At 46.6% G+C, this 26,113-nt stretch overlaps 1 protein-coding gene across 16 annotated transcripts in view; it reads left to right on the top strand.

The window, feature by feature from the left end:
• Nucleotides 1-26,113, top strand: part of mettl22 (methyltransferase 22, Kin17 lysine) — a 135,275-nt gene that overhangs the window by 61,262 nt on the left and 47,900 nt on the right. For 14 of the 16 annotated variants that reach the window (XM_086000879.1, XM_086000876.1, XM_086000884.1 and 11 more), the window contains exons 6-7: nucleotides 3,362-3,490; nucleotides 9,986-10,057. The exons of 1 other annotated variant lie outside the window; for it this stretch is intronic. In XM_086000879.1, coding sequence (XP_085857005.1) covers nucleotides 3,362-3,490; nucleotides 9,986-10,057 — 201 coding nt within the window. The remainder of the gene's footprint in view (nucleotides 1-3,361; nucleotides 3,491-9,985; nucleotides 10,058-26,113) is intronic. One more of the 16 variants, XM_086000877.1, reaches the window with a different exon arrangement.

Here is a 26,113-nt window from a genome sequence, read left to right as displayed (position 1 = left end):
TGATTAGCATAGATCTCTTGGTATAGAATATCCATGATTAATGTAAGTTTTGACATTGTACTGTCTGTGCTTGTGTGGTGAGAAGCTGCTCTCATTAGTTTATGTTTATGGTGTTGGAGCAAGATGTTTTCTAATTGTTTTGTGCAGCAGTGCAATTTATATTTAATTGTGCCATGATGTTTGTATTTAAATGAAAATACTTTAAAACCATAACAAGATATATTGATAGTGAAACATATATTCCAGGGGAATTAATGGGATTAAGTGGGATTAGGGGGAAGAGCTAAATTTATCGAGGCATGGCGGAGAGGCAAATTGAGAAGACTGAAAATGAGGGAAAATTTAAAAATGTGATGGAGCTAGAAACCATACAGAGCCTACATGTTACGGAAGAGACAAAGGGGTGGTGGATGGCAATTGGAGCGCAGGCATTGATGCAACAGGTAAACTGGCAGAATATATGAGCACAAGGAAATAATGAGTGCCTCAAAATTTTGTAATCCAGATTCTTGAGGACAAAATTGGAAATACAGAAGTCTATAATGGCTACAATGTCATAAGCATCGCAGAGACAGTGACAAATAATGATTTCAGCTGCTTTTATATTGCTCAGTGTCTACTATTTCCCATAGCACAGGTCTCTCTCAGCCAGTGGCCATATCAGCATAAAGCTACAATTTGTTTTAGACAGGTTTCAAGAGCAATGTAACTGCTAGTTCTAGGAAGTTACATGGGAAGTAACTAATGAAATCGGTCACACCTGGTGAGTAGCTATAGGGAATCTTTGCAGACAGGGATGATTTAAGGATTGGAGAAGGCTGAATGTAAGAAGGCTGAATGTAACATCAGTTTGTAAAAAGGGGCATAAGGATAACACCAGGCACTACAGGCAGAGAGCCTGACATTAGAGGGCATCCTAAAGGAGGGCATAACGATGTACCTGGCGATATATGGAATAATAAGAGGGAGTCAGTATATTGTTGGGGAGAAAGTCATGCCTGAGAAATCTTGGAGTTCCTTGAAGAAATATTGGCCAGAATTGTGTTCAGGTAGGTTGGTTGGGGGGGGGGGGGTCCAAGACGGGTGGGAAACCTGGGAGGCAGGGTTTCCCGCAAGCCCTGCCGATTTTACCGGCCAGGCCTAATTTGAATGCGAGGCCTCGGTTTCCCGCCCGCAGCTAGCCAGCTTGAAAGGCTGACTGAATGCAGGCGGCAGGTAGACCTTGGTTGCGAGGGGTCGGTCTGGGGTCAGGATCAGTGAAGGGGGATTTACAATCAGGAGGGGGTGAGAATCGGGGGAGGGTGGAGTTGGAGGATCGGGAGGCGCTGGGCAGGGATCGGGGGGTGGTCGGGGATCGGCAGGCAAGCGGGGATTGAAGTGGGGGCGGTGGCGTTGGTGGTCGACCAGGGATTGTGGGGGACCAGAGGATTGGGGCCGGCCTCATCATCGTTGGTGGTGGTGGGGGGGGGAGGTGATCGGAGGCCTCGTCGGGGGTCTCCGATCACAGGGGTGGGTGCGTTAGGCAGGGACCCTGGATCCAAGAGGTTGGTATAAAGCTAATAACCTCGTGGATGCAGCAGTCCCCGCCTTGGTTTAACTGCAGGGTTTCACGAATTGTGTGAAACCTGTCCACAGGCAGTGAAAAATCAAATGGAGGGGAAAATAGTCTTCCAGCCTCAGTACAATATTTAAATTGAGGTAACGCCCCCTGGCAGCGGGTTGGCTGCCCAACCCCGTCCAACCCCTGTCCCCCCTCCAGTAAAACCGGAAGTGGGCGGGTTGTAGGTGGGATCAGGTCGGGATTCACATTTTTAACACTAACTGCCCCCACGCTCCAAACGCACCAGTTTTTTGATGAGAAAATTCCGGGCAATGAATCTAGTGGACAAAGTAAACTCTGGTGTAAATATGTAGATTTTAACAAAGCTTTTTGACAGTGCAATCAAGTACAATCTCCACCACTTATTTTGGGCAGGAACAGTTGGAGGCCAGTGTTATATTGGAAAGTAAGCTAATGATTGGCGTGTATTCCCTTGAGTATAGAAGATTAAGGGGTGATGTAATTGAAGTGCTTTAAGATTATTAAAGGATTTGATGCAGCAAATTAAGATAAACTATTTCCTCGGTGGGGGGGGTGTCCAGAATAAGGGGGCATAACCTTAAAATTAGAGCTCGGCCATTCAGGAATGATATCAGGAACCACTTCACACACTGGAGTGGAAATCTGGAACTTTCTCCCCAAAAATCTGTTGAGGCTGGGGGTCAGTTGAAAATTTCAATATTGAGATTGATAGTTTTTTTAGGCAAGGGTATTAAGGGTTACGGAACCAAGGCGGGTAGATGCAGTTAAGATACAGATCAGCCATGATCTAATTGAATGGCAGAACAGCCTCGAGGGGATCTCCTGTTCCTATGATTGATATCAGCACTGCAGATTCCTGTGGCAGGGAGGTTGCTGAGAACCAGCGGGTTTTCTCTCTCTGTCTAAGGGATTTTTTACCTGTCACTGACCTGCCCAGTTTACCCGGAGTCCGCGCCGGAGCCAGACTTTCTCTCCCAGCTGGTGCCATAACTCATTGTTTACGGCGTGTCTCCTTTGAAACACTTTCAAGAAGATTCTCCTGGGCAGTTTGGCTGAGGTAAATACACCCAGTGAGGGTAACGTCTATAAGAACAGGGGAGTGGGGCTAATTAGATAGCTCTTTTAAAGAAGCACAATGGGCCAATAGCCTTCTCTGCTGTTATTTTATGAATTGAGTGATAAATACCCACAGTGAGCATGCAATGGCCGTCATACCAGCCATCGCATATAGCAGGCAGATCGTGTCCACATGAACACGCCTGCTATAAGTGGTGGAGACTATAGTTTGACCCACATGATTTGAATGCATTGCAATGGGGGAAGGAGAGCTGTGTAGGGGGGCATCTTTTAACTGGTTTAAGGTAATTTACCTGGTCTTGCAGCCTTTGCCTGCACTCTGACCAATTCCAATCTTTTACCTGGTTTACGGCAATTCACCTGGTCAGGCAGCTTGCTGCTACACTGTAAACCAATTTCCAATAAACCAATTTTAAAACAGCGGTTTTGAATCGCTACCCCATCTTCCAGTTCTGACTGAAGGACTTATAATTAATGATATTAAAACGGACAAATGGTCTGGATGAGAGGAAAAATCAAGCTTTATTAACTAAAAGAAACTATAATCAAATATCAAACTATACCACACGAACACAGTAATTACAGTAAAATTGCTTAAATGGGGGAATGCAGACGGTAAAAATGAGGGATTAGATGGCTACAATGTAAATTAAACAATCTTCGCAATATCCCCTTAATTACCATCTCCTAACTCCTTACTAGGTTGCTTTGCTGAGGAGTCAGAAACTCTGCTCACAGGGAGAGAGAGAGAGTGTGAGAGAGAGGCTCACCTGTGGTCCCAGGAAGTAAAAAGAGAGCGATTAGCTTCTCGGGAGCTATCACATATACCTGGTGAGCCCCCCAACCCCCCTGCTGTTTGACTGTCTGGAAAATTTGCGCCCAAAAATTTCCAATTCACAAGAGAAAAGCTGTGATTGGCTAACTCAGTGGTTGGACTGGGTTAGTGTGTGTGCATTGTGGGGCCAAAATGTTCCCGCCCACATCCGGAGCCCACCTCGGCTAAAACAAAAGGGAAATGCAACTGCTCTATTGTCCAGAATGATGGGTGATTTAAACCCATTCAGTTCTTAAACTGTCGCAAATCAAAATCCGTTCCATGATTTCAGTCTATCATTGTCTGAGAGAGCTCTGAATGGCTGTGTAAACAGAAGCAGTTTCAAATCGATTGTCCTGCGGTCATTCTCAAGTGGGCTAATCTCTTGTAAATAAGCAACTTCAAGTGCTTCGAAGGGAATATCCCTTTGATTGGCAGGTCATTGACTGCCACTGTAGATCCTCCCACTTTATACACACAGACCTCTCGAGCTGCTTTTTAAGCCCCAGTATCTTGGCCAATGCTTTCTGTGGCCATTTTAAAACTTTTTGTGATTGCCCAAACTCCAGGGAACGACTTTATTAAGATGTACTGTCTCAATGTGTGCGAATATTTCCACAAATTCCTCGGTTCCATTGTTGTCCACGCCATTTTCATCTCGGAGCAGTCTTTTGCGGTTCTAGGCACATTTTAAAACATTGTAGACAAGTCACATCACCCAATTCTTCGTCCACGATGTGGACCAATATTTTTCAATCTTCAGGAAATAGGGGAAATTTTGCAACCCCTACATTCCCTCCTTTTGATACTCCCAACTTGATTGAACTATCAACTCGAAGGAGTAAGCAAAATTTTCAGACCACCTCACAAACAACCATCCCCTGTATTTACCTAATAATAGCTATCTGCCACTGATCTCCCGAACTGTCTTTTCCCCTAAAATTCGAGAACAAACCGTGGTACGGTAGGCATCTTACAGATACATCAGTTTACAATAAGGGGTCTCATACCCCTACACGCTTGTAAAATTATACAATGTAATCCAAATTTACAAACACTTTTTACATTATAACTTATTACAAAATGTTGCAATCTTAGTTACACAATGTAATCAAAATGATCCCAAGCACAGAGAGGGTCCAACGCCTCTGCTCGACTTGGAACTATAAAAGAAAATACAAAAAAAAATCATTAAACATTTGAAACAACATGCTTAAATAAACCCCGACCATCACGTGCTGATGATGGGTTGTGAAATTCGAGTGGGTATTGCTCCTCCCACCCGGGCAGTAAATGTACCTTCCACCCCCCTTTGATCGTCTTAAACTTTAAAACAGACAGAATGGATTTACAGACCAGCCTGCTCCACCAGCCCCGAACCGTTCCCTTGTCCCTTTGTGGAGGCGGGGTACCCCTCATGTTAAAGATTACCTTGGCACAGACCGAGACCGGGGAGTATGGGATCGTGACTCCCAGTCCTTCCCCCCCCCCCCCCCTCCCATCTTCCCCCCCCCCCCCTCCCATCTTCCCTCGACTGGCTGCAGAAAATGATGGGTGCCTGTGTGGCGGCTCTCCCTGGCCCCACACTGAAACTTGGATCCCAGATCCGGCCACCCACTCATCCTTCCCAGCCACACTTACACTAACTTTGCCCGTGGGCCCCCGGGTGAGTTCCTCCCTCCCCCGAACACACCCACGCAACTCTTGGGCCTCCCCCTCCCCTATACAATCTTTCCCGGGCCATCACCACCCACCCCCGGGGAACGCGTCCCTATCTGACAAGGTGCCCGTGCTTCCCCATCATGACTCAACAGCGAGGTCTCCCGCAAGTGAACTTCGATCAGGATAGTGCTGGGTTGGGGGCCGTGCCCCACCCAGCTGGGGCCATCTCTTCCGCGTAGGAGGAGTAGGCAAGTTCCTCCGGACCCTGTCTGGTTTTTCCCGAAGGTCGCTGCGGGGTTTCCCTCTGGATTCGTCCGGTGGCGAGGTGATCCCCAACATTCTGTATTCATATCTTCATTCGATGCCCAGCTCGGGCTGGGTGAACGGGGCAGCTTCTTTGTCCAATCTTCTGCAAAAACTTAAAAGGACATGCAGCCAGGTCTCACTGACCTGCTGCCTTAGGTGGAGACATGGTCAGGTCCCTTGACCTCGGACCAAAATACAAACATTTGGCACACATGTAAATTTAAACTCTTTTTAAACTTAAACTTAAAACTAGTTATATCAGCAAAACTTAAAATACACCTTATAAGCACGCTATATTCACACCAAAGCTATAATACAAATGCTGCCCGTCTCCAGACGGCCAGGCTAATCTCTGGCACTGTCACAGATTGCTGCTGGCTGCAGCAAAGCTGGACTGCCTCCTGTCTCTGGTGCCTCGCAGCTTATGGCTGCTGGTATGGGACCTCTCTTCTTTGGCTTCTCCCCGGTTTGGGATATTGCTCTTTGTGGCAGGTACCCTGGTGACCACCTTTTCTTGGGCTTACGGGCCTGCTGAGACCTTCTGAGGGGCGTCTCAGTGGGGGAAACATTGGCTGGCGGACCCTGAGCCAGGGTCGCAGCCCTAGCTGGCTGGGAACCTTCTCCCCCATGTCCAAAACCTGTTACCCCTGCAAGAGGAATTGCTACCCCTGCCTCCCCAGGGTCCCACATCATGGGGGGGACCACTCTGGAAGCGGGCTGGGAAGCTGGTCCCTTTAAACAGGCGACTGCACCTGCGTGAATCTCCTCCCCGGAGTCCCGCGGCACAAGCAGGTGCGCCTGTGTGAAAAAGCAGAAGAGGGGGCCGCTAGGGTTCCACAGGCAACCGCGCCTGCGCATCCGATTTCTTTAAAGGGCTGGGGAACTGCTACACTAGCGCAGACAACCGCGCCTGCGCGTTCGGTCTCTTTAATAAAAAAAAAAAAGGTTGGAAGAACCGCTGGGTCTTCCAAGCAGGCTTATGCGCCTGCGCGTTTATTCTGGGAAGCGGGGATCTTTAAACGGCTGACTGTGCCTGTGCGCTCAGCCTCGCAGAGGAAAGGAGTCGCTGGGGGTTCCGGGTTCGCGACTGCGCTTGCGCGAACCTCCTGTTGGCAAAACTCTCCCCTCAGGCGCGCGACCGCGCCTGCGCGGGAAAATTGAGTAAGGGCCTCTCGGAGTTCCGAGTCCGCGACTGTGCCTGCGCGAACCCAGTGCTGGGGAACCTCTTCCCTCAGGCGCGCTACTGCGCCTGTGCGAGAAGAGTAAAGAAGATCCGCTGGGGGTACGGGCTGGGGAACCACGTCTGCGCAGGCAGTTTCTGTGAATGGATGGGCAGCAGCCTGCTGATTTCTAATCTCAGGCTGCTGTTTCTCCATTTCTAAGCTACCTAACTTGCTCAAATTTGAACTTTGGTTCGAATTTACACTTTGGCCAACATTTATGTCCCACTGGGGTAGGGAAGTGTCCCAATTTGTGGGCTGGACAACTTTTCCCTGGGAACAAGCCACAGCGCCTGTTTTTACAAGCTGTGAACTTGAACTTAAACTGGTGGGCAAACTCATGTTCTCTTACCTGGGTGGCTTTAAATGGGGAATTTGGTCTGGGGCCAAAACTATCCCCTGTGTGCCTCCCTTGTCCTGGATTTCTGCTACTGGACCTGCTCTACAAGGGTCCCAGAACACTCCTTCCCTGTTCCCTGGCTTAAACAGCTTACTCTGCCCAAGAATGGCTCCTCCCCCCACACAAGCCACAGCACTTGCCTGTGAACTTGAACCTACTGTGGGCCGAGGATTCCTATTCTGAGGCTCACTCCCAGCTGCCTGGTTGGGGTTGACTTTAAACTCCTTTCTTTCTTTCCAGTCCTTGTGGGGAGGCAGAGGTGGGCGAGGGGGCTGCAGCACCACTGATGGCTGCTCCCTTTCCCTGATTGGCCCTCATGAGAGATTTTAACATCTGCAGGACAGACTCGATTGTGTCTGTCTCTGCCTTCTGAGCTGGGGCTGCGGGGTTCCTGGCTGTATCATCTCTCCCAGGCTTTTTACAATCCCTGTGCTAGTGGCCCTCCTCCCCGCACTTGTAACAAGTGACCTTGTTCTGGGAGGGATGGCTCCCCTCCTGGCTCCACTCTTTCTGATATGGAGCCCCAGGTTTATCGAATTCCCTATCCAGCACCGTTCTGGGTGCTGCCTGTGGGATGGTTTCACTTGGGCTGCCAGTAAAATCCAGCTGACCTGCCTTCGGGCTGATCACACAAATCGTCCCCTTTGCAGCTTTTAAAGCCACGTTAAGGCTTTCTATCTCTGCCCTACAGGGGCCATGATCTGCTTCACTAAACCTTTGGGTGCAGGCCAGCTTATAAGCTGTCCTTACTTCTCTAAACCTTTCCTCCTGCTCTGTAACCTCTGACATGAGGCGGACATTCTCTTCCCGCAGTCTCATCTCACTTTCTCTGGCCTCAGTGACTTCCTGCACCAGGCGCTCTATAAATGCCTGGCATTTTTAAAACTGGGACTCCCGATTCTTGGCTTCTTTAACCTCCTCCTGCTCCCTCATCTCATCCTTCCTAAACCAGGCAACTATACCCCGATAGGTCAGCCTACACACTGCCGCTAAAATTCGCAGGGCTACCCACATACTGAAAACAAGAGAAGCTATAGCTGATGCTTTCTCCAGATCCAGATCACTCATCAAATCAAAAACGGCCTGCAGTCCTGCCGCGGTCGCCATTTTGTAGGGGGGCATCTTTTAACTGGTTTAAGGTAATTTACCTGGTCTTGCAGCCTTTGCCTGCACTCTGACCAATTCCAATCTTTTACCTGGTTTACGGTAATTCACCTGGTCAGGCAGCCTTGCTGCTACACTGTAAGCCAATTTCCAATAAACCAATTTTAAAACAGCGGTTTCGAATCGCTACCCCACCTTCCAGTTCTGACTGAAGGACTTATAATTAATGATACTAAAACAGACAAATGGTCTGGATGAGAGGAAAAATCAAGCTTTATTAACTAAAAGAAACTATAATCAAATATCAAACTATACCACACGAACACAGTAATTACAGTAAAATTGCTTAAATGGGGGAATGCAGATGGTAAAAATGAGGGATTAGATGGCTACAATGTAAATTAAACAATCTTCGCAATATCCCCTGAATTACCATCCCCTAACTCCTTACTAGGTTGCTTTGCTGAGGAGTCAGAAACTCTGCTCACAGAGAGAGAGTGTGAGAGAGAGAGAGAGGCTCACCTGTGGTCCCAGGAAGTAAAAAGAGAGCGATAGCTTCTCAGGAGCTATCATATATACCTGGTGAGCCCCCCCACCCCCCTGCTGTTTGCCTGTCTGGGAAATTTGCGCCCAAAAAGTTCCAATTCACAAGAGAAAAGCTGTGATTGGCTAACTCAGTGGTTGGACTGGGTTAGTGTGTCTGCATTGTGGGGCCAAAATGATCCCGCCCACATCCGGAGCCCACCTCGGCTAAAACAAAAGGGAAATGCAACTGCTCTATTGTTCAGAATGATGGGTGATTTAAACCCATTCAGTTCTTAAACTGTCACAAATCAAAATCCGTTCCATGATTTCAGTCTATCATTGTCTGAGAGAGCTCTGAATGGCTGTGTAAACAGAAGTAGTTTCAAATCGATTGTCCTGCGGTCATTCTCAAGTGGGCTTTTTCCCCCACAAAGGGTAGTAGAAACCTGGAGCTCCTCCAAAAGGCTGTGGATGCTAGGGCAATAGGAAGTTGCAAAACTGTTAAATTTGTTAGGCATAGGTATCAAGGGATATGGAGCAAAGGTGGTAAATGGAGTTGAGGTGCATATAAGCCATTATCTAACTGAATGGTGGAGAATGCTTGAGGGGCTGAATGGCCTACTCCTGTTCCTAATGTTCCTATAAGGGGCAGTAAATGGCGCTCTCTGTTTTTGAGCTTGACTGCAAGATGACGTGCCCGGTGATGGAAGTTCAGAACCATCTCGGTGACTGATTTGTTAATCCGATACCTAAGCCAGGTAGTCTGCAGTTCTTCAAGGCACTGTTGATAACTATGATCCAGCTTGGCTTACTAATGGAACCTGGAGAGTGTGTAAACCTGTTGTTGGGACTGGGATTCTTCCCACTTGATTCCAGATAATCCTGCTAGCCAATGCCCGAGTAGGTTTTGTCTTAGTTGAACAAACAGCAGGAAGCTTATCAGTATTCTATATTAGTAAACTTCATCATTATGTTAGCTCATTAAATTCCAGAAGTATGCCTGAGCACACTTGGGGGTCCCTAGGCTTTAGTTTTGCCAATCTGTGCCTAGGTTCTTTGAACTTGAGTAAGTGAGGTGTGTCCCTGAGGAAAGTGTGCTCTCTACATTGGGCAAACCTATTTTACAGGTGTAGATTTCTCTCTAGCTTAGACCCGAGCACAGTGATGAGTTTCCATGAGTATCAGACACTCATTACATTGTACTAATCACACTTATATAATTCTGCAATTATCATTTAGTCGTGTACTATATGTATAAAAAGCTGCTTTTATTAGTATTTATATCTTGTTTCTAGATGTTGGTGAAGATCTGCTGAATATGTGTGAACAAAATATAATCGCAAACAAGCATATTTATGGGCCAGCAGGTAAGTTGAGGTTAATGGAGCTTTGAAAGAAATATACTCGACTGTATTTTACAAGTCACCATTCCATCTGCTTGGGAGGGTGATCTGTAAAATGGAGTTATTTCCAAAGCAGTAGCTTCAAGTGGGATTATTGCTTAAGGAAAGGGTGTTGGTGTAAGGCTGCACTTACACTACAACGGTAGCATCAGTGTGAAGTGGCTTCTTTTGCACCAGCTGTAAATCGAGAGTCTGGGCCCGACCTGACTGGAGAAAAGCGGAGGGATGCTCCCCGGCAGGGGCAGTCTGACACCGCATCACTCCACAGTCAGGTTGTGCCTTGACTCCAGATTTACACTAACTTCTTAGCATCCATGTAAAGTGAAGATTCTGCAGTTGCAGTGTAAATGCAGCCCGAAACACACTTCACAGTGAATACTGGCTTCATACCAACAATTACGCTCACACGCTATAAAGTTTGAAATATTGTCCCTGAAATTTGAAAAAAAAATCACTTTGGGATAGAAAAAAACATCAAACTTTCTCAGTGAAACCAGCATTGAAGTGTTTCTGCATGTGTCCTAATACAGAGTACATTAATAGGTCTGCTGAGCAATAAAAGTGGAAAGGTAATTACTTGTTTACAATTTGGTAATTGCAATAGATTTAAGGCTATTATCCGGGACAAGAAAAAATAGTACATTCTGTTTATAAAGAAAAACCTAACAAGAACTAGACGTTACTGCAGATGCTGGAAATCTGAAAGAGAAAATGCTGGGAATACTCCGCAGGTTAAGCAGCATCTGTGGAGAGAGAAACAGAGTTAACATTTCAGGTCGATGACTCTTCAATGACCTAGACCATAGTGCTTAATAAGGAAATTGGATGGTGTCTAAAGACTAATTTTTAAAAAATTCACAATGAAACAAAATGTTGGAATGATTGGGATTTGTAACAACAAAGGGAAATAGTCAAATTGCAAAAGTCCACAAGAGAGACCCAAAAAAGGTTTTACAACTGTTAGTGGTAGACGGCAGGCCAAAGAAAAGGTGGATTCATTAAAGATGAATTGGGCAAATGATCAGTATAATGAATAGATTCTTTATCATTTTTCACAAGGAAGGACTGTAGATAAATTCCAGTGATAGTAAGTGGGATGAAATGATTGACAACAAATATAAAAGTTTGTAAAGAATAGGTTATGCAGAAGCTAGAAAGATAAAATACCCACAAGGCTACCAAGCCAGATTCTAGAATACCAAAGGACTTAAAAGGAGGAAATTGCAATAGTTGATCATTTTCAGAACTTGATAAATACTGGAGTAGTGCCTGAGGACTGGGTAACAGCAAATATATTTCCAATATTCAAATATGGAGTCATCATTAAAATGATAATTACGGGCCTATTAGCAGGCTCTTGCATCCTTTGTGGAAAAAAATGTTTGGCGGAATCCTACAGGATGCTATAAAGGAACATCTAAAGAACACAATTATTAAAGGGAGCAGTCAAAATGGTTTGAAAAGTAATAGATCTATTGGAGATAACTAAATTAGTGAGAGGCCATAGAACATGATTTGTGTGCTACTGAGACAATGGCATTGTTGTCTAGCTAACTAGTGTAGGTTGTAAATTGGAATGATATATATTTTGTGTTTTACTGTATTTGGGGGAGTACTAGATATGATGGAACTTCATCTTAGAAGTTTTATCTTATTTAGTTTCTTCAGGATATTAAGTTCGGTACAATCATACTTGAGAAAATGCACAGAGTCTGAGAGGAATGGTTTGAATGGCCTTGAAATTTGATGCTGCACCTTTTTTTACAAGCGTAAAACATGCCTCTAAGCATCCAATATGGCAGGCGGTGCATGTGCATTGAGTCGAAGGTGCTTTGCCCGTCATATTGGTATAGGCATCGAGAGGTGCAGGCATTTTGCCTTTTGCATATGGAAATAAGGTGAATAAAGCCTGTTTGATGCCCCCTTTACCAAATTAGTTTGGCCTAAATGCAAATGGTTTCCATGCAGCCTAACCAGCGGTCCTTAACAGGACTGCTGCAGACTGCCGCCAACAAGGTAAACATTTAAAAAATACTTAACAGAATGCAGGGGTGCTCCACATTAAAACCACAGGCCACTACCGGCCATAAGAACATAAGAAATAGGAGCAGGAGTAGGCCATACAGCCCTTGAGCCTGGCGATTCAATAAGATCATGGCTAATCTTTGACCTTAACTCCACTTTCCTGCCCGATCCCCATATCCCTTGATTCCCTTAGAGTCCAAAAAATCTATCTATCTCAGTCATGAATATACTCAACGACTGAACACCCACAGCCCTCTGGGGTAGAGAATTCCAAAGATTCACGACCCTCTGAGTGAAGAAATTTCTCCTCATCTCAGTCCTAAATGGCTGACCCCTTATCCTGAGACTATGACCCTTCGTTCTAGACTCCAGCCAGGGGAAACAACCTCTACCCTGTCAAGCCCTCCATAATTTTATACGTTTCAGTGAGATCACCTCTCATTCATCTAATCGCCAGAGCGTATAGGCTCAATCTCTCCTCATAGGACAACCCTCTCATCCCAGGAATCAGTCTAGTGACCCTTTGTTGTACCCCCTCTAAGTCAAGTATATCCTTCCTTAGGTAAGGAAACCAAAACTGTACACATTACTCCAGGTGTGGTCTCACCAGAGCCCTATATGATTTCAGCAAGACGTCCTTACTCTTATACTCCAACCCCCTCGCAATAAAAACTAACATACCATTTTCCTTCTTAATTGCTTGCTGTACCTGCATTTTAACTTTCTGTGATTTGTGTACAAGAACACCCAAATCCCTCTGAATACCAACATTTACTAGTCTTTCACCTTATAAGAAAAATACACTGCTTTTCTATTCTTCCTACTACAATGGATAATTTCCCATTTCTTCACATTATACTCCATCTGCCACCTTCTTGCCCACTCACTTTGTGTCCTCCTCATAGCTTACTTTCCCACCTAGCTTTTTATCGTCAGCAAAATTGGATATATTACACTTGGTCCCCTCATCTAAGTCATTGATATAGATTGAAAATAGCTGAGGCCCCAGTACTGATCCTTACGGTACCCCACTAGTTACAACCTGCCAACCTGAAAATGACCCGTTTATTCCTACTCTGTTTTCTGTCCATTAACCAATCCTCAATCCAAGCTAATCCAAACCCATGAGCTTGGGTTATACAGTCCCTGAAAGCCTTGTTCCTCTGTCAAATTTTTTTGGTTGCTAATATTTTAGATTTTTAAATAAAGGGCTAGTGATTGAAAAGTAAATCAGTTAGTGGAAAGGGTTAGTTGAAAGACCCACCAAGGAAAGCATTCTTTTCAGTTTTCCACCAATCAGAGAGCAATGTTTTTGAAAAACAGAAAACACTGGAAACACTCAGGAGGCCAGGCAACATCTGTGGAGAGAACAAAAGCTGGTGTTTCAGGTATAGACCCTTCCTGAGAACTAGAAGATATTACAGATGAACAGCATTTAAAAAGGAACTGAACAATGGAAAGGGGTAAGGGGAACAACACACAGACCCCCACACACAAGAAAAGAAATGGCATGACTGATCCATCAAGGTTTTCATTCATTGATTCTTGTTTTTTGTTGGCTTTTCAAAGCATCGGAGGTTTTGTTAAAATCTTATTGATTAACATAATTTTGAATTTTGGCTGACTTATCTTGCCACGTTCATGACTGCACTTTATTATGTACTTGGATTGGGAAGATTTATTTCACTGTCAGTCACATAATGCAGGTTCCTTACTTGTGACAGCTGATTTTTGTGTCCTTGAAGACAATGTGTCTTGATGTTTCCATTATTGAACTCTAGCTTTGGTTGTGGAACAATATAAACATTTTTTGAAGGCATGTCAGAATTTCCTCATTGTCTCGTGTGATTTATGTAGATTCAAGAATTGGCAATTTTTTCTGGAAATTTTTGTTAGGTTTTATATGTTTAAAATGCAAAACTTGCAACTGTTTAAGAAACCTTGCCTTGACTCAACAATGCTCTGGTCTTGTGCCAAGGATTATTTTGGAGCAAATTAGAGTGGCCAATCCAGCATTCTATCCCAGACATTGGCTCAGAATTTTCAGTCAATGGCTATCGTGGCTGACCTGAAAGAAAGCTTCCCACAAAGCTCTCGCAATCTCTGTGGTGAAAACTTTAGCTTTCTCGACCTTAATTTAATTGTAGCGCTGCCAAAACGGGATCCGCAGTGTATAGCAGCAGTCATGTCATCAAGCTGTCTCAGCGGCCAATCACTGAAGATTCTCACAGACAGCAAACCAGGAAATAAAAAGCACTGTATATCAATTCACTTTTTGAAAATTTTAGAGCGCAATGAAGATTGGAACATATGCATGTAGTTAAGGTAGAAGCTGAAATATCATAAACTTGAAAAAAATGTTTATTATATTAAAAACCTAGTCATTTTTATCATAATGGAGAAATTTACATTCCACAAATATAAAAATTAGTTTTTCAGGGCCAGAACTTTTATTCAGCTGTCAATACGCTGTTAAAACCCCAGTTACATCTATTCCAACAAAGCTTAACTTTTTATGGGGAGTACATAAGAACACAAGAAATAGGAGCAGGAGTAGGCCATACGGCCCCTCGGGCCTGCTCCGCCATTCAGTAGGATCATGGTTGATCTGAACCTAGACTCACGTCCACTTCCCTGCCCTCTCCCCGTAACCCCTAATTCCCTTATCTGCTAGGAAAATGTCTATCTCCATTTTAAATTTATTTAATGTTGCAGCTTCCACAGCTCTCTGGGGTAGCAAATTCCATAGATTTACTACCCTCTGAGTGAAGAAGTTTCTCCTCATCTCAGTTTTGAAAGGGCAGCCCCTTATTCTAAGATTATGCCCCCTAGTTCTAATCTCACCCATCAGTGGAAACATCCTCACCGCATCCACCCGATCAAGCCCCCATACAATCTTCTATGTTTCGATAAGATCACACCTCATTCTTCTGAACTCCAATGAGTAGAGTCCCAACCTACTCAACCTTTCCTCATACGTCAATCCCCTCATCTCTGGAATCAACCGAGTGAACCTTCTCTGAACTGCCTCGAGAGCAAGTATATCTTTTCTTAAATATGGAAACCAAAACTGCACGCAGTATTCCAGGTGTGGCCTCACCAATACCCTGTATAACTGCAGCAAGACTTCCCTGTTTTTATACTCCATCCCCCTTGCAATAAAAGCCAAGATTCCATTGGCCTTCCTGATCACCTGCATACTAACTTCTTGTGTTTCATGCACCAGGACTCCCAGAGCCCTTTGTACTGTAGCACTTTGCAGTTTCTCTCCATTTAGATAATAACTTGCTCTTTGATTTTTTTTCTGCCAAAGTGCATAACCTCACACTTTCCAACATTATATTGCATCTGCCAAATCTCTGCCCACTCACTTAGCCTGTCTATGTCCTTTTGCAGGTTTTTTATGTCCTCCTCACTCACTGCTTTCCCTCCCATCTTTGTATCGTCGGCAAACTTGGATATGTTGCACTCGGTTCCTTCCTCCAAATCGTTAATATAGATTGTAAAGAGTTGGGGTCCCAGCACTGACCCCTGCGGAACACCACTAGTTACTGATTGCCAGCCCGAGAACGAACCATTTATCCCAACTCTTTTTGTGTCAGACTGTGTCAGAGCAGGGAATGACTGACCGCAACTTCAGGATTTCCGCATTTAGCTGCGCATGTGCTAACTCCTGAAGTTACGGTCAGTTTCAGTGGGGTGATGGCCAACGCTGACAATTCTGGGCCATTGTTCGGTTATCTTGACGGCTTCAATATCTTGTGGCAGGACCAGAATGTAATCAAGAAGTGTTGAGTGTGAATACATCCACATTGTTTGAATTTGGTTGGAAGGTGAAAAAATGTGTAAGGGGTTTTCCTCGAGAGGTTTCCCTGAGGTTTCTCTCTCTAGAGGCCTCTCTCTCTTGCACAGTAAAACCTTGAGTGGTTCGACCCACTCACCCCTTAGATTCTATACTCTGGACTTAGGCGCAGGAACTACAATGTAGAGAAGACCCTTGTAGACCAAGTTTGATGAATCAAAATGAAATTTTATTGCAAATGGAAGAATATCAAATCAAATGCAACACAGATAAGAGTACAGTACATGGGAGGGAAAAACAAACACAAACAAATCATAACGACATTATACTAACTAAGGCAAATACAGGCATCTTATATTCTACAAAGATCATCATGAAATAAGGAAACACACGGAACATCGAGGGACAACTCATGTTAATTGTACCCTTAAATCCACCCCCTTATTAAACCTATCTAGATCTGATTGTGAAGGGCCAGAAACATGCTCACCAATCCCACTAGGAAGTGCAAGGTTTTGAAAACTAGTCTATTTGGTCCTTTCAGGCGTCTCGTCTCCACGTGGATCGTGGAGCCCCTGCGAGCTGCGCCACACCTCTCTCCTGAGGTGGGGGTTGGGGGCAGCTGGACACTGGCGGGCCTGGATGTCGGCGGGGTCGAGGATCGTCGGCTCGACCCTGGTCAGAGGAGCCTTGGGCTGGCTCCCATCGCCGCTTCAGGCTCCTTTCCTCTCTTCTACCGAGCCGTGGTGGCTGGAAGGTTTCTTCGCTTGGGACCTTTATTTTTTTTTTTCTTCTTCCAAGCTGGGTCTATGGCCTCTCGTTCCGGCAACGGCCCGGGGGTGGTCGATGATCTCCCGATGTGCTTCCCCGGGGCGGAACGCCTGCGATTGACTGCTGCTTCTTCTGGGTGTCCGGATTCAAGCTACGTGTTTCCAGCTCTCCAACCTGACATGTCTGTGTTCAAGCTGCAGGCTTGCAACTGTCTGCCTTCCAGCTCGCTCTGGCCTGCCTGTCCCGACTGCTTCCAAGTGCTTGCTTGTGTCTTTAACTGCCGAAAGGTCTCCAGATATACCTTTCTTCCCGAGGCCTCACTTCCTGCCCAAAATCAGGTTCGTCTTTGTTTTAACTTTGGCTGGCTTTGAGCACAGCGGGGCAGTTATATTTTAAATCATTTTAAGCGGCTGGTAACAGGTCCATCTCTGGTTGGAAATGGCTTTCATTGTTTTTAATGGCCTGCTGATCTCGTTATCTAGTCCTGGGTGCTGTTCTCATGAATATGAAATTGTCCCCTTTTGTCTGGGGCAACGTTTAGGTGGCCTCTGTCTCCAAGCCGATCTTGAGTGGATCTGCATCTAATCCATATGCATGCCTGTGGGTCTGGTCTCGTTCTCTCAAATGGCTTCCAGAACTTACTAAGGGTTGAATCCACAAAACTGTCTGAGGTTGCGCAGGAACCATTTTAAAGTGTCCCAATAAGCTGATCACTGGTACGGCGGCCATTTTGTATGCCCCTTTTTCTGGGCTTCTTTTAAAACGGTCGTAGAATCACAGCCTCTTCTGCCATTTAACCCTTATTAATATGAAATCCAATTTTGCGAATCCTACACTCCCCCCCCCCCCCCCCCCCGATACTGTAACTTGCTTGGAGTATCATAATTCTGGGTGAGCAAAATTTTCTGTCCTTCCACAATCTAACCATCCCCAGTATTTACCTATCTATGACCCCACGACACCTGCATTTCCCATTTCAGAAAAATCTAGTGTACATTAAGCATCTATAGATGGCAATACCTTGGAGTTAAAAATCTAACAACTTACTTCCAGGCGTGGAGGGGGTCCTTATACCCCTACATCACCTAGTGCATATACATTACCAAATAATAATCACATCTAATAAACTTCAATAATAAAAATGAAATACATACGAAAATCCAAAAACACATGAATACACATCAAAAAATAATAGAGGGAGGGAGGGAAAACTTTAACTTTATACAAAGCAGCAAAAATCTAAACGGGTGTCTCTTCTACCCGCACATAATGCTCCCTCCATTCCCCTCTATTCTCGTACTTTTGCGAATGTTTGACCTTTTTACAGTGTACAAACAACAAATACACTACAATGACAACCTGGCACACTACAAGAATGTGGGAGGCTATCCTAATCCAGGAAGGGACTTCTATATTAGTGAACAGGTCCCACCACGGTGGGGTCACTATATCCAATATGCCTGCCCCTATCTCTAACGTCTTCTGCTCCAGTGTGTAGAAGTGTTTCTGTGAAACCACAACGGCTTTTACTATCTTGGTGAGGTGTTCAGGGAGAGGGGGAATGATATATCCAAAATGTGCAACGAAACGCTGCAAATCCGTGAAATTCTCTTTCACAGTGAGGTGAACAGTGGACGGTTCAGGAATGGGGACAATTCGCTCTTGGGCCACTTGAACTTCTGCCCTGGGCTTGAAACAGAAGCTGCTGTCACTCACCGGACACCAACCGTGCTGTCCATGCTGGTAGTGGGGCGCTGCAGTGGTGACACAGTATGTCCCACCTCCTACATATGCCACCTGCGGGGGCACATGGCCTTGTGCCATTGCCTCCATGGTACAATTTATAGGCTTCGCGCCAGCAGTTCTGAACCCGCACTGTGGTTATAAATGGGCATTCAATTGCTGGGGACACAGGATGATGTGTGGTCCCCGGCTCCGGCACCCCGAGAGGTCGGTACCCGTCATTGCATGCTCCCATCGAATGACGTAAGGTGGGACCCCCATGTAGCGAATGTGCGCACCCCCCCTGAATGACTCCAATGTTCTCCACCCTGTATACCGGGGCAGGTTTGGCTGTCTTTCCCATCACCGGCATTCTTACCACTATACCCATAATGGTGTGATTAGACCGTTCACAGTCCACTGGGACTGGGTAGGCCTCTGAAGCTAGTCTGAGCTGGCACGGACTCGATGTATTCTCAAAAGGGTGGAGGGCTGCGAGGTGCTTGTTGCTAATCCAGGAGGGGACTAAGCCTTGCTTTAAATCCTCCAGATTACTGCGGCCCTCGCCCAGTAACCACGCCCGTATAGCACACAAGCTTCGTTCTGCACAGCCTGATCGGACGCATTCCGATCCTCCCTGATGAGAGCATTTACCGTTTTGGCATGTTTCTCCAGCTCAGCTATTATCTCTCTTGTGTAGTGTCATGGCCTGGTCCTCATGTAACTCCGAACCCACTACCTTATTCTCATCAGTCAGTATCTTTCTTAGCTGTGTTTTCAAACCATTAATTTGAGTTTGTAGCTCCACGTCATCCAGTGCGTTGATGACGAAAGTTCCTGTGTTAACAGCTGTGAAAATATCATTTACTGCACCCCTTCTTTGTCCCCCTACTCTGTCCAAGACCTCATGTGGTGTGGTGTACAATTCGGCTCTGTCGACATCGGCAAAGTCTGTTGTGTATGTAATATGTGTGCTACTTTGAACCTATGGACAGGACTGCACTACTTGTAGGGCGTAGTGATACGCAGTACCACTCCTGGCCATAGGGGTATAAATAGTACTGTGGGTACTGATCTCCCCTCAGTTCCCGCCTGTGGGCATGAAGTAAAGACCTACGTATAGTCCCTACCTCCAACCAGTAAAGACCTGTTTTATTGTTACTGATTAAGTCTGAGTATTAATTACTTGAACAACTCACAGATTTAACACTGGCGACGAGTCTGATTCGGACCCTGCGGCAGTCACTCCACGGCAGCTTAGTCCACAGCCAGGACGTTGCAGAGAGGTTCCACCCTCTCCACCCCACTGGAAGACATCCTGACCTCGGAGCCTCCATCGGCGACCGTCAGCTTCTTCTCCAGCTTGGTGGTGGGTAAGCCGTTGTCTGAGCCGGGCAGCGACGCGACAGGCAGTCGACCGCGTTGGCCGCACGAACGGGGCTGGGGGAGCTGGAGGAATAGGGCGCGAGAGCCGCTTCGAGCGGGAGGCGTTTCAACAGAGCGATCGCATCTCCTGATGAGAGCCGCTTCGCGATCCAGCGATCGCATCCGCTGATAAGGGCCGCACTCGGGCGATCGCGGCGAAGATAAGGGCCGCACTCGGGGGCTGAAGGGAGACGGCGTTGGGGGACGGGTGAAGACCGCCAAGCGCGGGAAAACCGCCATTTTGTGGGCGGAGGACGACGGCAAGAGCGGGAAGCCGCCATCTTGGATAGCAGTAAAAAAAAAAAAAAAAATCTGAGAAATTGCAAATCTACAATGCCTAAACACGGGAATATTAGCACCTTTGATAGTGACCTCGAAGATTGGGCCATATATGTTGAAAGAGTAAAAAATTATTGTAAGGCCAATAAAATTCGTGACCAAGATAAAGCTCTAACATTATTAAATTTAATGGGTGCGAAGACATACGGGCAATTGAAACACCTGTTATCACCAGATGAACCGGTGGATAAGACGTTCGATGAGATTGTTACTGTCCTGAAAGATCATCTAAACCCCACGCCGCTGATGCTAGCGGAACGATTTAAATTTTACGACAGAAGGCAGCTACAGCATGAAAGCAATGCTGATTATTTGCTGGAATTGCGTAAATTAGCGAAATATTGCCAGTTTGGAACGGGACTGACAGAGGCACTTCGAGACAAATTTGTGTGTGGTTTATTTAAACAGGATACACAAAAGCGACTGCTCGAGGAGAATGAGCTGACGCTTGAGAAGGCGGTCACTATGGCAGCAGCATACGAAGCCGCAGCGAGAGGCACGGCAGTAATGCAGCTACGGTCACCGGAGCTCAGTGCACACAAATTGGGTGTGAGTTCTGGCAAATGTTATCGTTGTGGAAAGACAACGCATGATCAGAACCAGTGTTGGTTTAAAAACCAAGAATGTAGAACTTGTGGTAGGCCTGGACATATAGCTAGAGTATGCAGGTCAGGGAAGAAGACCAGCAACAAGAAGTCACCGCAAGGAAAATACGCAAAGGTACACAAGGTGACCGAACAGGAGTCCGATTCAGACGCTAGCAGTAATGAACTGGCTAGCTTAAGCTGTAATGAACTGGCTAGCTTAAGAGTACTCAACGCTGGTAAGGGTGCAGACCTCCAGACAATTTGGGTCACTCTTCAGATAGAAGGAGTCCAAGTAAAACTGGAATTGGACACTGGATCGGCATTGACGGTCATAAATAAGAAAGATTACGGAAAGTTATTCCAACATATTCCCCTACAGGATACGGGGATTATATTGAAAACATACACGGGGCAAAGAGTGTACCCCATCGGGAAAATAGAGGTTGCAGTGGTCCACAAGGGCGAAGACAGTCAAATAATGGACTTATATGTGATATCTGAAGGAGGTTCTCCACTACTAGGACGGGAGTGGATTAGGAAAATGAATATGGACTGGCATTTCCTACAAACAATAACGAGTGAGAACTCGGTGAAGATAGTCGGCCCAGACTCTGGAACGGATGATGGTAAGCCCAACTCAGGTGCAAAAGACAAAGTTTCAGCACAGAATTCCACTGAGCAACAACAACATAGTTTAACTGTGGATTCTGAGTCTGGCAAGTCTACTGATGTGCCCATTTCTGAGGGACACCGGGCTCGAACTCAACTCCATTTCAAACTACAACAGCAATTAGAACAAATGCTTCGCCGTTGTGAGCAAGAGTTGAATGCAACGAAAGAGTTCTTTGATATAGAGTTGGAGAATCTGGAAAGACAACAGAAGCAGCTGATGGAGAAAATGGAGCAGGAGCACACAAAACGTCTGATGTCAGAGGAGTTAACGGTCAGCCAACTCCTGCATATGCTGAAGGACAGGACTCTGAAATGGGAAAAACTTGAACACGAACTTCAATATTCAAACGAAAGGGGTTCGGAGCTCTCAAAGGTTATTGGAAGAGCTGAGGTGGCAACACAGACTGAGATGACTGCAACAGAGCAGCCCTTGGATGCCAAAAGTACGCTGACTCACGTCAACGTAGAACAACAGACCGCTGAAACAGCTGCTCCGGTAGAGGGATTGAATAGTCCGATCAATCAATCTCCAAAAGAAGTTGAAGTAGTAAAATCTCAAATGAGGTCATTAGTAAACGACTTGCTGAAAGCCCAGAAAAAGCTGGATGAAGAGGTACGCATGAAGAAGTCTCTTCAGGAAAGATGTCTGGACTTGGAACAAAAGCTGGCTAACGCCCAGCTGGGTATGGAGGAAATAGAAGACCCTCTCGCTGGCCTAGATCAGGACGACACCGAATATTACTATGTCCTGTCCTGCCCAACTTGTAACTTCGACTCCCACCATACAGAAATCATGGAGGAGCACCGAAAGTCTACGGAACATCGGGAGAAGGTGGCTCTACTACGGAAAAAGGAGGGAGAGAAGGAGGAACTGCGCATGCAGCTGGCAGCTGACAGTGGAGCCCAGAGAGTCTCCAAGAAGCAGAAAAGGAAAAGTCGAAACAGAAGATGACCCATCTGAACCATTATTACCTCTACCAGATCACACACGTGGTCCCTCCGAACGGAGCCAATTCAGTTCGGAAGTTCAAACTGTTAAATCCATGGAAGGACTATTGAATGAGTCACTCCAGCAACGTGAACCGACTCCACCACAGAGATTGAATCTGTGAACTGTTTTCCGCAGAGACTGAATCTGTGATCTGTTTTGACATGAAGTTATCTATGTTATTACGTTATGTTAAATGGGGAGATGACTGTAAAGCTAGGAAGGGAGGAATGTTGTGTATGTAATATGTGTGCTACTTTGAACCTATGGACAGGACTGCACTACTTGTAGGGCGTAGTGATACGCAGTACCACTCCTGGCCATAGGGGTATAAATAGTACTGTGGGTACTGATCTCCCCTCAGTTCCCGCCTGTGGGCATGAAGTAAAGACCTACGTATAGTCCCTACCTCCAACCAGTAAAGACCTGTTTTATTGTTACTGATTAAGTCTGAGTATTAATTACTTGAACAACTCACAGATTTAACAAAGTCGAATTCGTAAAACTGTTTAAACATGTTTGTTAACAGGACCTGGTATAATTGCTCCGTTTCCTTGGGGCACCACGCTGGCAATCTTACCTCGGTGAGATTTAAAATCACCGAAGCCACCGCGTAGTGGACCCCTTGGTACAGTACCTGACCTGTGGGTACCAATACCAATCCGTTCCCGGGTCCCTTTGTTGTGGTGGGGCACCCTTCGTTGAGGGCTTTAGCTACCGGAACTGTGGGCAGGGGCTTGTGGGGTCGGGTGATGAGCTCAGTGGCATTCACTGGGATCTGAGAGTATGGGACTCCGCACGCCCGTGAGCTGACGTCCCACCTCATTCCTTGCCCAGCATCCTGCCACTGTCTTTGGAAAAAAGATGGAGACGCCTGTGGGGCAAGTGCTTTCTGAACCCCACATACAGATGTAGATCCCCTCATCTGGCTCCCACCATTTGTCCCAACAGACACTCAACCCCCCGTGTGTCCCCGTAATTGTCCGATGGGTGTTATTACCCAATCTTTCCCACTCCACAGTGGAGTTCTTCATGGTGCTGCTCAACTTACGCAGCCACCACCAACGATCCAAGGGTACGTGGCTGTTGCAAACAAGGCAGATCTTCTTGCCCACGGTGACGCTGATCCTGGGTGCAATGATCCGCACCCTGGGGCACATCAGAGATGTTTCACTGTACGCAAACCCCGTCTGGCTGGAGTATTCAGAAGAGTTCGACCCCAGCCAGCCTGGCCATCTCCCTTCATGGAAGTAGGCAGCAGTCTCTTCAGCGTCCCGTGAGCCGGTTCTGTCAGTCGCGATGGGGCCTCTATTTCCAGAGCACCCGTAGACGGTGGAGTCCTTGGTGCGGCCCCGATAGGCCCAGCTCCATCCAGCCATCGCGATCGCGACGAGGATCCCTCTCATCTTTATTGGCTTCTGCAACAAACCACACAAATATAGCCAGGCTCCCGAGAGATTCTGGCTTAGGTGATGAGGAAGTGTACTTTTATATTACAAAATGGCTTCACAAGGTACAGAATAGAAAACACAAAATGGCTTCCATAGATTAGTAATTGCTAGTTCTGCTGAAAAAGCAGAACTCTCCAAATTAACAGATGACCTCATCTGTTAATTAGAACAAAGACCTTCAGAGGTACATACTGTAAGCCTCCCTATCTCTTTCACATAGCTAGATGAAGAGAGTCCTTGAGTCATGAATAAACCAGGATAGGGAGTCAAAGAAGAACAGAACTTATAGATTAGATAACCCTATCTATAGGCATTCCTTTCTGTTCCAGCCCTTTTTGTCCTTGATTACATTTTTACTAACTATATTTTTCTTGTAACTAATTATGATCTCAGACTTCGATCATGTGATTCTGAAGGCTTGCTTTAACTATAAATATGTTACCTTTTGCCTATGATCTTAGAAGTGGTCAGCGTAGCCATTGTCTACATGTCCGCTTCCCTTGTATACAAGAACTAATAAAGTCTTCCTTTGACGATACTTTGTGTTTAAAGAGTCTTACTCGGAAGTCGAGACTTCGACAGTGACGGCATGATCGGGTCTTTCGACCTCAATCCAAAACAACACACACACACTGGGCAGATTTAAAACTATTAAAACTCTAATCATCTTTAATATATACACACCCTAAACTTTAAACTTAAACTAAACTTATGTACAGCGCCGCCTGTCCCCGGGCGGCTTGCCTAATCCCTGATCGGACTGCAGCTCGCCGCTCCCTGTGGCGGGCTGCAGTGACCTGTGTCTCTGGTTCCCTGCAGCCTTTTGCTGTTAATCGGGGACTGTGTTTTCTCAATGACTTCTGAAGTCGGCGTCTACTGGGAGTGGGTGACTCGGACCAAGACTTTACAGGCTGAGGCGTTCGGATCGACCTGCGAGGAGGTACTTTGGGCAGGCTCCCTTGGCGAGTGGACCTTCGGGTGGGACTTCGGCTCTCGCAGCCCGTGGCTCTTCCACGACTGTGGGCTTCGGCTCCCTCCCCTCAGGCTCCGCCCCTTCGGGAATTGGGTCTGTGGCAGACGGCTCCTCCCCACCTGTCCCTACAGGTGGAGGATCTCTGCCCCCAATTTCTACCTCCCCCACGCTCGAGTCGAGGGCGGGACCTCCGTCCTCCGACTCCACCTCTTCCAGAATCGTGTCGAGGGCGGGACCTTGTTCGGGTCCCTCCTCGTCTGAGTCCCAGGCCATCGGAGAAAGCTCCCCCCAGGTGGGCGGGACCTCTTCTCCTTCCAAGCAGGCTACGACGCCAGCTTGTGTGGTCTGTGACTCATCGCGCGCCTCAGGCTGAGGATCTTTATCCTCAGACCTGGCTTCGGTTACTGATGTTTTTGCACCCGGTTTAAACAGTTTGCACTGATTGATGTGAAACCATTTACAAGCCCTTAGCTGACCCTCTAAACTGCCAGCCCTCGCTGTTAACCTGGCATTCTCCTCCCTTAAAGCCTGCTCAACTAACTTAGCCTCCGCAACCTGACACCACAGGTATTCCTCCATTTTACAGGAGGTCTCTTCCTGTGCATGTCTTTCTAGAGGACACAGGTCGACCGGCTGCGCTGGCTCTAGTCAATTGGGCACAGCGGTTGGGGTTTCGGGAGCGACAAGACCAGTGGTGACGGCTACTTTCCCTTGCGAAATCATCAGAGACCGCATTGTCTCTATGATTGACTCAATCGCAGCGGGATTCATAACCGCACCAGCTCCTTGTGCTGGGGCAGGAGCTTGGGCTTGGGCTGGTGCTGGGGCGGCGGTCTGGGCTTGGGCTTGGGCTGCGGGAAATCTCCCTTTTATTATCCTTCCACAGATTTCAACAGTCCTTGCGCCAATGTCCATCCTTCCCACACCCGTAGCAATTGAGCTTGGCTTGGACAGGGCGATTCCCCTCCTGATGCCACTCCTGCTTGCTTGGGGCTGCGGGTTTTGCCCCATGCACCTTTCCTTTCTGGGGAGGTGTTTCCTGACTTCTACAGTTCTTATACGCCACATTTAACTGACGGAGCACCGTTTCTTCCGTGACACCGGGACCTTGGGGATCAAACCATGATCTGGCTAGGGCCCGTATCTCTGGCAAGCTGTTGGTAACCAAGCAACGGAGCCAATGAACCCGCTGTTCGTCGCTCATTTGAGCCCATTCAGGCATATCCAGACAGCTGCGTCGATATACTGGCCACAGCCTTTCTGCG

Source organism: Somniosus microcephalus, chromosome 11 (genome assembly GCF_052327205.1).
Source record: "Somniosus microcephalus isolate GS21.2 chromosome 11, FLI_Smic_1.0, whole genome shotgun sequence".
Lineage (NCBI taxonomy): Eukaryota > Metazoa > Chordata > Chondrichthyes > Squaliformes > Somniosidae > Somniosus > Somniosus microcephalus.
Note: the sequence above shows the minus strand (reverse complement) of the source record. Positions and strands in the feature narration are given on the sequence as shown.